Source organism: Mytilus galloprovincialis, chromosome 4, assembly GCF_965363235.1.
Source record: "Mytilus galloprovincialis chromosome 4, xbMytGall1.hap1.1, whole genome shotgun sequence".
In the NCBI taxonomy this organism is placed as follows: domain Eukaryota; kingdom Metazoa; phylum Mollusca; class Bivalvia; order Mytilida; family Mytilidae; genus Mytilus; species Mytilus galloprovincialis.
Genome location: NC_134841.1, coordinates 15,156,664 through 15,175,748, shown reverse-complemented (window position 1 = coordinate 15,175,748; position 19,085 = coordinate 15,156,664). Strand labels below are relative to the sequence as shown.

Genomic DNA, 19,085 nt, shown 5'->3' with positions numbered 1-19,085 from the left:
TGTAATCTAGTTCACAGAAAGTTGAATTTTTTTCTAAATTTTTTACTTTTTTACTAATTTCCTCTAATCTGTCTTTAAATTTGTCAGAGTTAAAATTTAAAGATTGAAAATATGAAAACCAGACATTACTTTGAATAGAATTTTCTGGACCATCCGAATTGTCTTCTTTTAATTCTTTAATGAGATTCCAATAACTCTTTGGATTATTATCCCTTAGATTATCCAGACTGTCAAGAATGTTTTGTTTAAATTTCCTTTCTTTATATTTACGTAGCTTATTATACTCTCTATAACATTTATAGTAAGACCCTTTTATAATTGGGTCCCACGGGAATTTTGATAATAGCTTACCTTTAGAAATAAGACTTTTACGTTTTTGTACTAGGTCTATGTCAAACCATTTTTTATTTTTATGTTTACGTACACCTTTTAATTTTGTTTTACGAAATATTAAACATTTACTAGCAGCGTTATCTATTATATTAAAACATTCATTAGCCGCTTGTTCAATATAGTCCTCTGAAAGATTAATTTTTGAGTCTAAAAATTTTTTAATACTGTTTTTAATATTTGGCTGGCATAAAGTATCTTGAAGTTTTTGTGTAGAAGTTTCTGACCATATATATTTTCCTGGAAATAAAATAGTAATGTCTTGCTCATTATTTTTATGTGAATAACTAGCTAACATGCCAAATGTTAGTTTACAGTGACAGTCTGACAGAGTTGATAAAAAATCAGCAACATGAAAAAATAAAGTGTCTGCAATCAAGTCTTCTGACACGATAACATAGTCAACCACACTACTACCCACTGCTTTCATACAAGTGTATTTACCATAAGAATCGCCCCACATTCTCCCATTTAAAATACGTAATTTGGACGCAATACACAAGTCCAGAAGTTGTTTACCTCTTGAATCTACTTTCATATCATAACTACATCTTTTTTCTTGAATAACATCACAACTATAATTATCATACATTGGTATATGTGTATCATTAACATCATTAAATTATGTAAATATAAATTATGAATAAAATTGATATCAAATATTCACAACGAAATTAATGAATCCTATTAGGTTCCCATGCATTTATAGTTATACAAAAATAAAACCCAACCACATTTGACTAGTTTATACTGTACATGTGTAGTAAAAGTTGGTGGTGGTACTAGATGAAGAAATTTTAAATCTTCAAATTGAATAGTGATTAGATTAATTTAATTTCACAGCATTTAGTAGAACTGAAGAAAATGGTAAATTGTGCTATTACTTGTTTAGATTTTTTCATCTGTATAAAATTAATATGTCTAGATATATGGTATTAGGATTAATATTGAAATCTTAACTATTTATGACCATTGTGTGAAAATAGAAATAGACATAACCAGTATGTTGATGTGAAATTTGAATGAGGAACTAAAATATTTTAGTCGTAACATTAAACCTGTCTAATACCATACTTTTTTTTTCATGGTTCTATTACTAGAAGGATTCTTTTGAGAATGTTATATTGATATTCTTTTTTGAGGGTCAACATCTCACTTATAATATTTGTTTTAGATCTCTTCCACAAAAGATTCTGAAATAGAACTAAAATGGCCAGGAGTTTTAATAATGGAAATGTATAGCAAGAGAAACAATTTAAGTGATTTCACTAGACATTTTTTCTATTTAGATAATGAAACCCCTTGAAAAACTAAGGTTTGTGTATACCTTAAATCATTATTTTTAATCAAATTATAAACAACATTGTTTTTACTACAGTTGGTAGATAACAAAGCCAAAGAATATAAAAGGGAAAAAGAGGAGATTGAAGAAGTCAACGACAGTTTGAAGGTAATTTTTTTGTATTTTAAGTTAATAGAAGAAGTTTCATCAGGTCTATTTAAATGTCTTTTCTAACTCTCTTGTGTTAATTTATTGATTGTAAAATATTTGGACTGGAGCTTTTGACTTTGTAAAATTGAAGAAATACTGCAGAATATTTTCACTTCTTAGTCAATGCAAGTAACATATATCTTTACTTAGAATGGAATTTGAATATATATTTAGATCTTACGAAAAAGCTTCATGGGATTTGGTAGACTTGTGTTTCCATTAAAAGGGGAGATAATGTTGACTGGTTATATTAAGGGGAGTTAATGTTGACTTGTTTATATTAAGAGGAGATAATTCATGTTTTTCAGAGTGAATTGAGACAGATGAGACATGATAATACTCTACTGGACAACAAAAATCAAGAATTAGAAACAGTAAGTCTAATATATATTCATATTAAAGATGCTTTATCAAAAATTGTATCACACAATATCATAGAGTTATAGAAATAGGAACACCACGGCACACAAAAGACGGAAACAGAATATAAAGTTGAATTAAGAATTTGTTGCATTAGTATATTTATCATTTCAACAATAAAGTTGAAAATGTTATCTGAATAATATTAAACAATAATACATATTTATTTGAATCTTTAGATATATAAACGTAGAATGGTAAGAATTTGGAAAAGTACAGTTCATTTAGGAAATGTTTATTCAGATTTATTTTGTAAGACTTTTGTGTAAAAAATAAGTATGGAAATAGGAATAGAATTTAGTTTCATATATTCAATTATTTTATGTAGGAATAGAATGGTTAAGTTTATCGCTACTTTCTTTATGTATTTCACATATATACAGGATTAAATAGTGAATTAACCTTTTTATAATCAGTACAGGCATAGGTTGGAAAGTAAATCTAACCTTAGACAATCGGCAAGTTCTTTTGGCTTGGTGTGGATAACATTTTTCATGTCATCATCTTGAAACTATTTAATGTATCATATCATACAATCATTCATGAAGCACTGTAAGATATGTTGGAATGTTATAATTTGATCTTTGACATGCACATTTGACAATTAACAATACTTGGGTGAAATTTGTTAATCACAAATTGATTTTCACTGTAAAGCTTTAATTAAATTACATATTATAAAACTCTTGAGCTCACAACCATCAATGTTAACCTATGTGAGGCCAATGATTGGAAATGTCAGTTTGTTCAGCAAGTTTTGCAATCTCCTCTGTAACTACTCATCAGAAGGACTTAAGGGCATATGATACAGTTTTGATCCCATATTTAAATTTTGCTGAAAATGCATATAGGCTATTAATTGCCTGATTAAATCAAATATGTAATAAAAAATATACCTTCATGCGCTACTTTTTGAGTAAAATGAGGTGCAAATTTTATATATTTGCTCAAAATTCGGATTTTTGGACGTATTTTTCCTTTTGACAGAAAAACACAACTTTTTTGTTTTAAAAGATAAACACAAGCTGTTTTTTGTAATATCATTTGTTAATTTTGTTTTATATAAATGTCTGATATTTTTCATTATGAGTGAGTGATGGTATGATGAGAACATCAGCCCATGCTACTTTTATTACTTGTGAAAATGATTTTTGAAAGGGAAAGGTTAGAGATTTGGAAAACATGTGTGACTTTTATCATGTTTGCCTTGAAACTGATTTTAATTTGCTTCAGGTATTTTTATTTTGTTCTGTAGCTGGTGATACAGTGTGAAGCTTATGTCCTTTTTGGCTTCCGAAAATAATTAACTTAAATTCATACCAGAAATTGGTCATATTTTTTTTATACGACCGCACAAATTTTAATTTTTTGGTCGTATATTGCTTTCACGTTGGCGTCGTTGGCGTCGTCGTCGTCGTCCGAATACTTTTAGTTTTCGCACTCTAACTTAAGTAAAAGTGAATAGAAATCAATGAAATTTTAACACAAGGTTTATGACCACAAAAGGAAGGTTGAGATTGATTTTGGGAGTTTTGGTCCCAATATTTTAGGAATTAGGGGCCAAAAAGGGCCCAAATAAGCATTTTCTTGGTTTTCGCACTATAACTTTAGTTTAAGTGAATAGAAATCTATGAAATTTTGACACAAGGTTTATGACCACAAAAGGACGGTTGGGATTGATTTTGGGAGTTTTGGTTCCAACAGTTTAGGAATTAAGGGCCAAAAAAGGGCCCAAATAAGCATTATTCTTGGCTTTCGCACCATAACTTTAGTATAAGTAAATAGAAATCTATGAAATTTAAACACAAGGTTTATGACCATAAAAGGAAGGTTTGGTTTGATTTTGGGAGTTTTGGTCCCAACAGTTTAGGAATAAGGGGCCCAAAGGGTCCAAAATTGAACTTTGTGTGATTTCATCAAAAATTGAATAATTGGGGTTCTTTGATATGCCAAATCTAACTATGTATGTATATTCTTAATTTTTGGTCCCGTTTTCAAATTGGTCTACATTAAGGTCCAAAGGGTCCAAAATTAAACTTAGTTTGATTTTAACAAAAATTGAATCTTTGGGGTTCTTCGATATGCTGAATTTAAAAATGTACTTAGATTTTTAATTATTGGCCTAGTTTTCAAGTTGGTCCAAATGGGGGTCCAAAATTAAACTTTGTTTGATTTCATCAAAAATTGAATAAATGGGTTCTTTGATATGCCAAATCTAACTGTGTATATAGATTCTTAATTTTTGGTCCAGTTTTCAAATTGGTCTACATTAAGGTCCAAAGGGTCCAAAATTAAACTAAGTTTGATTTTAACAAAAATTAAATTCTTAAGCTTATTTGATATGCTTTATCTAAACATGTACTTTGATTTTTGATTATGGGCCCAGTTTTCAAGTTGGTCCAAATCAGGATTCCATATCAAGTATTGTGCAATAGCAAGAAATTTTCAATTGCACAGTATTGCACAATAGCAAGAAATATCTAATTGCACCATATTGTGCAATAGCAACAGTGATTTTCCTGGTGTTTAGGGGAAGGGTCCTGGGGCCCATGCAATTGGGAAAAAAATTATGGTTTGGGAAAAATATGATTGGTCTTTACGACGGCGGGCACACGGCGTAAGCCGTGTGCGCCTCGCTAGGGGGGTTTGGGGGCATGCCCCCCCAAGAAAATTTTGAAAATTAGGTGCAAAATCCTGCATTCTGAGAAGGATTAACTGCATGAATTGCCTACAAAATAAGCTATCTTTTTAAGGAAAAGGATTAAAAATAAAAGTTGAATGTGTCTGAGGACACATTTGCATGCACTCAAGCTTTGTAACTTTACTCTTGAAAGGTAAAATTCAACCTATCCCTTCTGATTCTATTTATAATGATGAGAATCTATAGAAATTCTAAAAAGACACATTTGAAATCTGAAGCATTTATTTTTTAGTTTTATTTAAAATTCCAAGTTTTCCTTCATGTTTATTTTTAAACATGTCAACTAGTTGTTCCAGTTCTGTATCTGAGAGTCGGTCTTTTCCTTCTTTCACTTGTTTCATCAGAAGGAAGTAGAAACGACTTTTTGAATCCAAAAGCTTCCAGCTTCCGGCATTTACTACCGTCCGCCGCCTTTAGCTTCTTTGTGTAATATTTGGAATTATGAGACATGATCTACGTTCATTTTGTTTACATTATGTCTCATTTTTTTGCTTTGTCATTGAATTATTCATTCGGATGTTTCAAGCGCAAACGTGACCAGAATATCGTAGATTGCAATGCAATCCAAAAAAGATTGCAAACCAATCATCGTCTTAAGTGAACGATAATGATAACTCCCGAAATACCCCGAACGCTCAGAGATTTGTCAACAAAATAATACACGATACGGAGATACGACAATAACAAAATCTCGCGACGATGTCCATATACGATTGGGAATTTAAGAGCTGAAAATTGGGAAAAAAAGAGCATATTTCTCTTTGGGAATGGGGCCGAAATTCGGCCCCAAAATGAGGGTTGGAAAATCACTGAGCAATTAATTTTCAATTGGAGTTATCTTTCTTTGTATAGAATAGTAGTTGATAATATATGTTGGAAATTTGCCAGACATGACTATGATGTCATTTTCTATTTTTATTTGCCAATAACTTTATGTAAATAGCTTCATTGGAAATTTGCCAATATTAAATGTTGCTGATGAAGTTTTTTTAATTTTTTTATACAATAAACAATGTATATTCACTTTTACTACCAACCAATCTTTACCATTCAGTGATAACAAGCACTTTATTTTACATTTTAATATTTTATGATGTATTTAAAAGAGTAGTTATTGTTGCAAACTCCATTAGAAATTTGAATTGATATCAGTTTTGGAAAAAGGGAAACGGGGATGTGAGAAAAAAATGGGGGGGTGGGTGGGGGGGGGGGGGGCTGTCGGGGGGGGGGGGGGTTAAATTTTTCTCATTTCAGATTTCATAAATAAAAAGAAAATTTCTTCAAACATTTTTTTTAGAGGATTAATATTCAACAGCATAGTGAATTGCTCAAAGGCAAAAAAAAAATTTTATTTTTCATTAGACCACATTCATTCTGTGTCAGAAACCTATGCTGTGTCAACTATTTAATTTCAGATTTAAATAAGTTTGAAGAAGAAATCTTTAATTGATTTAACATTTGTTTTGTGTAAAAAAAAACATGTAATGTCAAAAATTTGATCACAATCCAAATTCAGAGCTGTATCACACTTGAATGTTTTGTCCATACTTGCCCCAACTGTTCAGGGTTTGACCTCTGCGGTCGTATAAAGCTGCACCCTGCGGAGCACCTGGTTTTAGTTACTTTAAGTAATTCTGATACACATATTCATAGCATGTTCATGTTCATGACATGGACAGTTTCACATTTTTAAAGATTATAATTCAAATAATATGTTTTTGTTTTTTATAAATTATGTTTTTTCCAATCTTCAAAGCACATTAAATGTACTGGGAAAAGAACTCATTGAAAAAATTATTACATCAGTTTCTAAATTGTTTTTAGTAAATATGTAATTATTTTTGTTTATGCATCATTTTTCAGAAATTGAAGAAAGCTAATGAAGATTTGATGAGAGAAGCAACAGCCCAACAACAAGAACTAGACACATGGAAGGATACATGTGATAGACTTACGGCTTCTGTCAGTCGGAAAGAAAATGAAATACAAACACTCAGTGATAGGTTATTAGATATGGAGGACTTGGTAAGAAATGATTATGATTATATTCAGATTGATAAGTGGTTGAATAAAATAGATTGACTGCTTCTATAGTGTATTGGAGCATTGTTGTTTGGTGTGGCAATATTTAGTTTGTTCATATGAGTCAAGAACATCATCTTGCCTGGCTAGTTAGTTAGAAACAAATCATTTATTTACAATTTCAGACATCTAGATTGGAGGGCGACAATAAAGTACTAAAGGATGAATGTGAGAAACTGTCAGAAGACCATGAGGATAAAGTCAAGTAAGTTATTTAAGATGTCATATTAAAAGTTTTAGTAATCAGATTTCCAGTGTCAGATATTATGGCGAGAGCTGTTCTGATGCTTTTTCTTCTAAAATAAAGTTGTCTTTTAATTATTTTTGTTGCAACATGTAAGAAACATTTTGTATCACACTGTTATCTCCTGCTCAACGTAGAGCATATTCACAATTCAGGTGTTGGGTTGCACCTATACCAATCAAAACCGGGCGCTACCTATCTATCTATTTAAAAAAAAAAAATTTATCAGAAGTTTAAAGTCATTTGTTTGTCATTCTGTCCTTCTGTATTGTAAAATTATGACATAAATTCATTTTAGTTAAATTTGTTTAAAATAGTTTTTAATCAGCTTATTTACTACAATCAGGAACATATATATTTATATACTGTTCCAAGCTACAATGCATCAGTGATTTATGTTAAAATTATCAACATCTTCCTTGGGGATCTTAAAAGTATTAAAAGCATAAATCATACAGTAGAAGCAGTTTCTAGTATTTAATGTCACAGCAACATAATGTTGGAATAAATGGTTAATGTTGTATTTGTGTTTTATCAAGCAACTTTTTAGTTTATTAACACATATTGGACATCAATATCTAATCTGTATTAACCTTTGTTTTTCAGATTAAAAGATGAAAACAGGAAGTTAATACAAGAAAGGGCAGAGAATGAACAAATGATCAAATTATTAGAGACGCAAAAAGAAGTTTTAACAAAGAGTGTAAGAGACCCTGATCAGTTTTATACTTTGCTAGCACAAGACACATCATTTTTAGACCAATCTTAGACCTGTTTTTAGCCAATCAAATTGCATTATCACAGTTTGCTGCTTAATATCATGTTATGGCTGTGGATGAACATTTAGAATATTTAATATTTACACTTGCATATAATTAGTTTTGAAGTATATTAGCATATTTATTTGAAGAAAAAAAATATATGGGTATCTTAAATATTGACAATCATTATTTAATGCAAAGTTTAAGCTTTTTTCAATATTTTGAGAAGAAATGGAAAGCAACAAAAAAATGTATTTTAATTTAATTTATGATCTTATTTCAAGGCAAACAATATTTTAACTTATGATCTTATTTCAAAGAAAACAATATTTTAAGTCTTTATAATGTTTGTTGTGTTCTTTAAACTGAACTGTCCAATGGATATTACGATGTGTTTTTGGATGCTTGAAGACATATTTCAGAATGTCTTCTGATCAAAGAAGCATAAGACATATATAACAAGCTTTGCAAAAATTTTCAAAATTTTCATTTAAAATCAGGACTTTATAAGCATGCTTTCTGCTTTGTTTGACTGAGCACAATCATCCAGTCAGAGTTCATTATAATCTGTAACAATCATATGATCATCATAACATGTGTTTTATTACTACAATCATTTGGTAGATTGTATGCACTCTTGCCAATATGTGTGCTGTTATAAGTATTTGAGAGGAAAAATATAATCAGAATTAGAAAAACAACATAGATTTTACTTTAACAGGAAAAAGGGCATTTTATGAAATTCTGAATGTCAACAGAATTAATAGAATATTGCAGATATTTGTATGTAGTCTTTGTTCTTCTTTACACTTTAACTTTCTTCTAAATCATCCTTAGAAGTATTGAACAAGTCAGTAATAAAATAAGTCTATATTTAATTGTTCATCATATCTTGTAATTTTTTTGCTAACCTAGCCCAAATGGTCATGTGAGCTGTTCATGTCACTTTGGCCTACACACATGGATGCAGGGTAAATTTAATGTTATTGGGTACAATGTGACAGGACAATACATGTTCAGAAAGTTAGGATCTACCCACTTTCAATCAACTTTGAAATTTAGTATGCATATTCCCTATGATAGGATATTTCTAATCAGGGGCGGATGCAGGAATTTTCGAAAGGGGGGGTGCTAACCCAGGGCACCCAGGGCAAAGGGGGGGTGCAAAACATATGTCCCGATACAAATGCATTGATCGGCAAAAATAAAGGGGGGGTGCGCACCCCCGGAACCCCCCCCCTGGATCCGCCACTGCTAATTAAATGCCAAATTAGAGTTTTGACCCCAATTTCACGGTTTACTGAACATGGAATATAAAGTGCGAGAGGGGCATCCATGTACTATGGACACATTCTTGTACTTGATTGTAAATTCTCAAATTATTCTGCAAATTTGACTTCAACCTTTTAAACCTAAAACTGATAGAGAGAAAATGTAAAAAGAAAAAATTGTCTGCAGAGAAGATATAAAAAAATGTCAAATATAAATCCTCACTTTACTCCTGATAAGAGTTATTGTCAATCAATGACAATGTTTACCTATTTAATATTGTTGGTTTCTGCAGAAACTATAGAAGATAAAGAGAAACTAATAATAAAAAGGATCAGCAGGATGATTTTTCTAAGGAGTTATTGTCCTTGAATAACAATTTTTACCAATTTTTGGGTTTTCTTCTACAATTAAGAAATAGAAAGAATGAAATATGATAAGCCACTTAGATGTCAAAATGTGTTGTAAGACTGTCTGTCTTTGAGAGGTTGGATAGTCTTGAGACATCATTCCCAAATTCTGTTCTCAAGAAATACTTTTTCTGGATTCCTAATTGGTTTTCCCTGATAATATTTTGTTCTGAAAAACAGCCCATTTAACAAAAGAAGATTTTAATTAATAAATGGTCATATACTCCTAGAATGCCTAGAATGGTGTTGTATCTATGTACTGAATTAATTCTCAAATAATACTATATTATATTATACATATGTTTATATATTTATTACTAAGTCAATAAAATGCATTGGTGTATATGATTTCTTGATTTATTAGCCCAATTATAATAACTGTGTTAAGTTGTTTTCATCACTAGGCAAATGAAGTATATTATTTTTCAGTTCCAGAATATACAATACGGTTAATTTAAAAAAATGGTTCTAGCTATCTCTCTTATTTTTTTACTTTTATTAACATTTCAGTGTCCCCTTTCACAGAAACAGTTTTGGTTAGAGGTAGTTATCGCTGAAATTCTGGAAGCATCTGCTTGAAACTTAGTACGCCTGTTCATTATGTTCAGAACATTTTAAAATGAGAGTCAAATTAAGGGTTGCTTTATTTTACAGTTCCCTGAACATGGATAGGGGATAGTGCATGTGTGGAATGATGTCCCATGGATGCATGTTCACATTTATATTGAAATAAACATTCAAATTAAAATCATGAAACTCATACTATTTTTTTCAACTGTAACTAACACTTACAGAATTCAAACAGATGAAATAGATTTTGTCGTTTCAGTTTTGAACATGTTTATACTATTTCTTTTTATTTTAAATTTAAATGTAACAAAAAACTGTATTCAAGATTTTTAAATGTCCAAAATTTAAAATCCATCGTAATTTTATAATCAGTTACAATCAACAGCATGAAACAATTGAAATCCAATCATTGCAACACATTAGATCTTGTAACAAGATATTTAAACATGATTCACATAAACCAGTATCAAATTCCATCACAGATTAGGAAAATCTTCAAAATTCTACACCAAACTAATGCACAAGGACAATCAACACTTGACCCTGCACAGAAGATCATTAAATGACCACTTCACCTTGAGAAGACAATTCTTTCTGATTGTTATCCTCTTATCTTTTTATCACTTTCCTTTGATGATCATTTCATGACAATTTGAGGGTCTTAATGAGTGGGGCATTATTGTCAATATTTTTTACAATTGAAGCAAGAAAATAAGCTGATTTAAAGCTATTTCTGTTTGTTATTTTATCTTGCTTTATTATATCTTGTAAATAAACATTAAAATGCAAAATGTTTTTAAAGTGCAATATCTCATTGGATTTTCAGCAAAATTTTGGGATAAAATTTAAATAAAAAAAAAAGTATATATAAAACAAAAATGAAATTTCAGGTTATTAAAGCAATTCACAGCCTTAAAAATTAAACTTTGTTTTTTACATGCTTGAGAAATTTCAAGGATTTGTATTGAATACTAAATAAATCGTTGAGAAATTGTTTTTTTAAATTGTTATGTTGAGTAATTAGCACCTTAAGATCCTCAGCTGATGGTTTAAATTTCTATTGGTTTATTGTTTCTCTAGTCTGGATGTTTTTATGTCTTTTGTAATGATTTTGTTTAAATTTTTAATGACATCTTTTCTAAGTATTGAATGGGTATTACTAATGGATGGATTGTTTCTTGATGATCAACAGTCGTCTCATTGTCACACCATCTTTAGAAACCTAACAGGTCTTAATCTTATCTTTTTAAATAGTTTTAATTAATTATTTATTTTCAAAAATTTCATCTTACAGTAGAACCCTGATTCACAGAAGTTTGTTTTATTCTCAATTTTTCAAATTGTCACTTATATCTATATAAAGATCTTACTTTATATAGATGTAAACTAATTTTTTTCAATTTTTTAACTCATGATTTCCATGTAAATCTGTAAAACAAGCCATACTTATTTCACTCTCGATAAGGTTTTACTGTTTAAAAAGTTTCATATTTCTTCTATATTTGTATCCACATGATTGAAAGATGTAGCTATGTGTTACAGTAGGTTGATATTGACCATGAAAACTAAATTGTATTGTGTATTGATGTTTGAATTTGATAGACATCTGATAAAGTTGGGAAATGTTTGCAGGGTTACAAAAGGTTGTTGAAATAAGTTTGCATCTGCATATGACCATATTGTCTTTAAATCAAACCTAAACATTAGTGAGGAAATATTTTCTTTAACTCTATTTGATTTTTATGCTTCAGCTTGACAGACTGTATTTTTCGACTTACTATAGTGAATTTCTTAATAACAACTTTCTATCTGTTATTAAAACATCTGAACTTGTAATGAGATAAATAATTTCCAATATTATCAGTTTTTATCAGAATATGATTTCCAATATTTGTCAGATTTATCACAATTGATGTATAGAGTAAACAAAAAGTCCAATTGATTTCTGATTGATTTTACATTAGATGCCTTTATCCAGATCAAATTGATTTGAACCCTTTTCCATTCTGAATTGGATGTCATAGTGTTAAGAACCAATAATTTTGCAGTTAATAGGAAAAAATATTCATTATCCACATACTGCTTATTTAATTTGTGGTCATTCATAATCAATAACTTACAATTATCATCTATATGTATTTATAACATATATATAATACCATAACTAAGTCAAAATCATTGTATCATCAATTTGATGTTGCATTTACCCAGAATGTAATTTTTTTTACAAATTATACTCATTGACCGTTAGATAAGTTCTAATGAGAGGTTTTGAATAATAATAAAACAATTTCATTTTCTTAATTATATATTTTCAGTCTGAGAGTAGTTTGACCAAGTTACATGATGTGGAACAACTTTCAGGAAAAGTGGAACAATTCAGAAATGAAAATGAACACCTCAGGTAAACTTTTAGATGGCATTTTTTAGCTGTGGAAAATTCTGTTTATCAATTACCAATTTGACTATGTTAGTTAAACCTTATTAATAGAGTTATTTCCCCTTGTCAAATGAAGACTGGTCCCAAACTGGACACAAAATTGGCTAGGTACTACTGCTTATGGAATGCATGATATGTTTAAAGTGATTTTAAGGTGTTTAAACCAAATTTCAATGAAAAATTACTATTTTTAGCTAAAAAAAAGGTTCAATATGTTTTAAATATTTGAAAAACAACACACATTGTAAAACAATTTCCCCTTTCACTATCTCTTTATTGTCTATAAAAATTTATATCCATCCTAAGAGAAACAACTTGCACTAATTTGTTTCTACAGATTCATCTCAATTATTGAATAGGCAAATAGACTATTGAACTTATTTGTTTTGGAGACATTGGATGAAATTAGCAAACTAACTTTAAATGATATTCAAGACCACTTAAAAAGGAAATTTGATTTATTAAATTATAGTTTATACACAATACAATGCATCTGTCATCAACGATTCAGCAGGCAGTTATCTTAGTCTATTCTTAGGCATTTACATAACATCTATTTTTAGATTATTAGGAATAGTGCCCTAGAGGGGGGTTAGAGTATTGTTGATGAAATTGAGAGAACGCATCAATGTATCGGATGCAAGTACAATTAGCTATTATCAATCATATAGTTCGGAAATTTATCCAGTATCGAAACATTAACATTTAATTGACATGGAAATAGTTTTGGATATCTATTGAGTATTGACAGACTAGATATTTTCGCTAATTTTCAATTGTGAACAATATGGGTCCTAAACGCCAAGGTAGGAAGAGACAGGCACCCTATGATCCAGAACTGTTGGAAAACTGGACTGTAAATAGACTCCGTTCCGAGTTAATATCTAAAAACATAACATTTCCAACTAATGCTAGGAGAATGGCGTTAGTTCGTTTACTGAGACCATCGACTTCGAGTGTAGATGACGTAAGCGACGGCGGCCATGACAGCATGTTAGCAGTTCATCAAGAGAGTAGTGCGCGATCCCAGAATGCAACACCAAATGTAAACAATAACAATAACGACAGAACGGCAATTTTAGTAGATCTCGTGTCTAAACTGTCTTCCAATGTTCAAAGTCTACAACAGAATGTTATTTCTTTGAATAATAAAGTAACTGTTTTATCAAACAATCTTCCGCAAAATAACAATATCAGTACAAGTCAGCTCGTACCCTCAAGTTCTCCAGTTGTAACTGCTTCTGTCGACGGCAGTCAACCAATTCAAAATACTAGTACTTCAGTTCCAATCACATCTCCCAGTTCTACAGGGAACTATTCCATTGAATCAGCTATGCAAAGCTTTCAGACATCGTCCTTCAACAGGCATGTTCCTTCCGCCGCTGCAGGAAGTGAAGCCCAGGCTCGAGAAATTGATACAAGAGGATACAAACGTACCTGTTACGGGTATTCTGCAGAATCACTGCCTTTGGTGGAAACTATTTCCCCTCAACTAAGACAAAACATTACAGCAGGTAGGGACGTTAATCTTGCATCCCTGTTAATACCTTTTTACGCTGGCCTGTGCAGTGATAACATTGAACAGTTTCCATATCCCAATAAACCGGATCCCAGATTGAATAGATCATTGTCAATAGGGGAATTTGTTCAAGCATTTAGTATCTATAAGAATGTGATGTGTTCAGCATATTCCCAGAGGCGGAATGAACTTGACCTTTATGAAAGAGATATAGTGGATATGGCTACCAGATATGGTGGCAGGGGATTTTATGAGTATCACAGGCAGTTTTCTCTACAAGCTGCGGCACATTTGAATTATAACAATGTCATGGTTGATTGGTCTGTGAGAAACAATGCATTATTTTGTAACATTTTTGCCAATCTTAGGCCTAACACTTGTGAACATTGTCATAGCACACTTCATCTTACAGTATTTTGTCCCTCTTTAGTTCATAAGGAAGGTACTATGGGTACGCTCAACTATCCAACCACAAAGGGCAATAAGTCTGACACTTATGGTAGATCCAGAGTTTATCATAATGGTAGAGAAGTATGCAACAATTACAATGGGGAGAGAGGTTGCACCTATGCAAAATGTAACAATCTTCACATATGTCTTTTATGTAAGAAAGACCACTCACAAAATGAATGCCATGGGTCAAAAAACGAGGAAGGGCCCCAAAAGAGTGGGGCGCAAATGTTCAGGAAGAGGTAAATAAGACACAAAATTATGATCTATCATTATTCACACCTATCAACGTTCACAGATTACAATATGAATTGATCAAACATCCTGATTTAAAATTTACTGATTACTTGATTCATGGGTTAAAACATGGTTTTCATACAGGATTAAGAAGTTTGCCTGACTTTTCTATAGAATGCAAAAACTTACTATCAGCAATTTCGCAGCCAGAGAGTGTCAACAGTTTAATTGATACTGAAATTCAGAAAGGTTACTTATGCGGACCATTTGACAATATACCGTATAAACATTTCCGTATTAATCCAATTGGAGTAGCCGAAGGCAAGTACTCAAAAAAGAAACGACTCATAGTAGATTTATCTGCGCCACATGATGATGAACTTAATCCTAGTTTAAATGAGTTAATAGATAAGGAGGAATTCTCTTTACGCTATGTTAAAATTGATGATGCAGTTGAAATCATTAAAAAATTAGGACAAGGGGCATGGCTAATAAAAACCGATATTACCGATGCGTTTAAAATTATTCCAGTGTCTCCTCATTTATGGCCTTATCAGGGTATTAAATGGAACAACAAATATTATTTTTTCAAACAATTAGTTTTTGGATCACGTTCAAGTCCAAAAATATTTGACAACATTTCGCAAGCAGTGTGTTGGATAGCTACTAACAATTACGGTATAAGGAACATTCTTCATTTATTAGATGATTTTTTAGTAATTGAACCACAGAGCGCTGACGCTGTTCAGACCAAAGAAACTTTGTTGTCTATATTTGATTCATTAGGAATTCCTCTATCAGCTAAAAAGACAGTTGGGCCTTGTAAAGTTATTGAATACCTAGGTATATTTTTAGATTCCGAATTGATGGAAGCCCGTCTACCTTTAGAAAAAGTTAACCGAATTTGTGAGTTCATTGAGACTTTTCGCAACCGTAAACATTGTACAAAGAAAGAAATCCTAAGTCTTTTAGGACACATGAATTTTGCTTCAAGAGTTATTTTACATGGAAGATCCTTTGTGTCACATCTTATTGCTTTATCAACCAAGGTAAAGAAACTTCACCATCGAATACAATTAAATCTTGACTGTAGATTAGATTTGGATATGTGGTTGTTATTTTTAAAAAAATGGAATGGTGTATCTTTTTTCATTAACGACAATATAACTGAAGCCGCTGATATGGAACTATATACTGATGCTACACAAATATCATTTGCAGGTTTTTATAAAAATCAGTGGTTTCAGGGAGATTTTCCTTTAGAAGTTATGGATGAGCAAACATCTATGGCATTTTTTGAACTGTACCCCATAGTCATGGCTTGTGTTTTGTGGGGTCATAACTGGAACAGGAAGCGTATTTTGTTCCATTGCGACAATATGAGTACAGTTGACATTATTTCCAAAGGCAGGTCTAAAGTTAAGAGTATCATGAAACTTATGAGAAAGTTGACTTTTCATGCGGCTACACACCATTTTATTATTCATGCTCAACATATTCCTGGTATTAACAATAATGTTGCGGACTCTCTTTCTCGTTATCAGATGCAGAAATTCAGAATACTAGCACCCGAAGCAGAAGAAATACCAGTGCCTTGCCTCTTGCCTTCCCACATAATGATGTTTTAGAACAACAAGCACGTAATTTATGGGACTTGTCTTTATGTCGGAGAACTAAACAAACATACAGATCAGCCTTACAGAGTTTTATAACATTCATGAATATGAGCGGGATACAGTGCTCCTTTATTTGTTTACCTACAATTTCAGAGGACCATTTAATCTACTTCGCAACTCATTGTAAGAATAGTAAAAATCTGCAACATGATACTATTAAAATGTACATAGCCGGAGTACGATACCACTACTTGCGTGCAGGTCATAATGACCCTACAGCAGGAACAGAAAGACTTCCGTATATCATGCGAGGTATTAAGAAATCACAAAACAATGTTTCTAGGAACAGATTGCCTATAACTTCAGAGGTGTTAAAACGTTTATGCAACTTGTTATCAACAGGTGTTTTCTCACCGTTCATTGATCTAATGCTGCAGTGTGCTTTTTTGACAGCATTTTTTGGTTTTCTTCGATGTGGAGAGTTCACCTGCAAAACTAAGGATGATTATCTGAACTGCGTTATAATTGATGATGTTGAGATCAGCCTACTACATGATCAATTTGTGCTAAAACTAAGAACATCTAAGACTGACCCTTTTCGATTAGGAGTAGATATAACTATAAATGAGAATGATATATTTGGACCAGTGCATATTATGAACAAGTATTTGAAGTATCGCTTACAGATGGGAGCTTTAGCAAACTTTCCTTTATTTGTTGAAAGTGAACTTGATTTAAGTAGGCCATTATCCAGGGCAACATTCATTAACTATCTAAGACAGCTTTTAATACGTTTAGGTTATAGGGAAAGTGATTTCTGTGGTCACTCGTTCAGAATTGGTGCCGCTACTTCAGCGGCAGCAGCCGGAGTTGAAGATCATATCATACAAACACTCGGTAGATGGTCATCAGACTGTTATATCAGATATATAAGAACTGATAAGAGGGTTATTTCTAAAGCACAACAGAGAATGTGTCATTTTTGAAATTATTGTATTGGTAATGTTGTTTTTTTTTTACATTTGTATTTGTTAGCATTATTATTTCTTGGGGGCTTTCATTCTTTCATTTATGAACTCATTTCATTTGGCCTTTTTAATTCCAGGGGAATCATACTCCCCCAATTCAATAATACATCAGATAGGTTCCTGTCGAGGAACAAATAGGTATTTTAAAGTAGTATTTTTAATACGCTGGGATCGCCCAGAAGCAATTAGGTTCATTCCTGTCGAGGAACAAATAGGTTCATTCCTGGGGATCGCCCCAGGAACTAAGTTCATTCCTGTCGAGGAACAAATAGGTTCATTCCTGGGGATCGCCCCAGGAACTAGGTTCATTCCTGCCGAGGAACAAATAGGTTCATTCCTGGGGATCGCCTCAGGAACAATTTTTACTAATCGTTTAAGGAATTTTTATTTTTCTCATATTTTTGATTAGTTTGAAATATTTATTTTTCTCATATTTTGATAAGCTTTAAAAAATTAAAGCAAATTTTTTAAGTGAATGAGTAGCCCCAAGAAAGCCAATAATGTATTATAGTGTTAATAGTCATCCAATGTAGAAAGATATGTACTGTTATGTTACAGTTTATATTATTATTATGTGTAGATTTAGTATGTTGATATTTTAATTAAAAACATTATTCTTAAATTGTGTTGTGTATAAAAGGAAATTTGATTTATTAAATTATAGTTTATACACAATACAATGCATCTGTCATCAACGATTCAGCAGGCAGTTATCTTAGTCTATTCTTAGGCATTTACATAACATCTATTTTTAGATTATTAGGAATAGTGCCCTAGAGGGGGGTTAGAGTATTGTTGATGAAATTGAGAGAACGCATCAATGTATCGGATGCAAGTACAATTAGCTATCCCACCCGCCATCCCCTACAACACCCGTTCATTAACTGGGTATTTAGTCTACATGTTATATTGGATATATATATGCTAAGTATTTGAAGGCGTTATTTAGTTACAGTCAGGTCCATATTATTGAATTCTGATTGCTAGTGTTTAAGAATAATTCATATAGCTGTTTAGTTTGTTTTGTTTTTATATAGATGATTAGTGTTTTCCATGCAATTCACTCAAGCGAAGTCGAAAATATATCTATAATTGATGTTATAGAAAGGGTAATTGGAAATTGCTATATTACATTGTTATAGATTCTATCATATTTTTAGTTTGTTAGTTTCAAATGTAAATATTTGTTTACTTCTTGTTTTAGGGGCTATTCATATAGAAATTGATATGTGCACTTTTTGCCTTTTTAATTCCAGGGGAATCATACTCCCCCAATTCAATAATACATCAGATAGGTTCCTGTCGAGGAACAAATAGGTATTTTAAAGTAGTATTTTTAATACGCTGGGATCGCCCAGAAGCAATTAGGTTCATTCCTGTCGAGGAACAAATAGGTTCATTCCTGGGGATCGCCCCAGGAACTAAGTTCATTCCTGTCGAGGAACAAATAGGTTCA

The 19,085-nt window shown here is 31.5% G+C and overlaps 3 protein-coding genes across 19 annotated transcripts in view; all 3 read left to right on the top strand.

Moving 5' to 3' along the window:
- Positions 1 to 19,085, top strand: part of LOC143071444 (uncharacterized) — an 82,693-nt gene that overhangs the window by 33,311 nt on the left and 30,297 nt on the right. For 14 of the 17 annotated variants that reach the window (XM_076245719.1, XM_076245712.1, XM_076245715.1 and 11 more), the window contains 7 exons: positions 1,769 to 1,840; positions 2,191 to 2,256; positions 2,719 to 2,760; positions 6,867 to 7,028; positions 7,211 to 7,290; positions 7,936 to 8,032; positions 12,658 to 12,743. In XM_076245719.1, coding sequence (XP_076101834.1) covers positions 1,769 to 1,840; positions 2,191 to 2,256; positions 2,719 to 2,760; positions 6,867 to 7,028; positions 7,211 to 7,290; positions 7,936 to 8,032; positions 12,658 to 12,743 — 605 coding nt within the window. The remainder of the gene's footprint in view (positions 1 to 1,768; positions 1,841 to 2,190; positions 2,257 to 2,718; positions 2,761 to 6,866; positions 7,029 to 7,210; positions 7,291 to 7,935; positions 8,033 to 12,657; positions 12,744 to 19,085) is intronic. The other 3 variants (XM_076245717.1, XM_076245727.1, XM_076245724.1) reach the window with 2 other exon arrangements.
- On the top strand, positions 13,246 to 15,063 carry LOC143070913 (uncharacterized). The gene is made up of 2 exons (XM_076245011.1): positions 13,246 to 14,644; positions 15,047 to 15,063. Exons 1-2 carry the CDS (start codon positions 13,567 to 13,569, stop codon positions 15,061 to 15,063), a joined length of 1,095 nt encoding a protein of 364 aa, XP_076101126.1. The 5' UTR covers positions 13,246 to 13,566.
- On the top strand, positions 16,502 to 18,001 carry LOC143071446 (uncharacterized; the record flags this gene model as incomplete). The annotated part of the gene is made up of 1 exon (XM_076245729.1): positions 16,502 to 18,001. A coding segment is annotated over one exon (1,086 nt), but the record flags the coding sequence as incomplete, so codon positions are not given.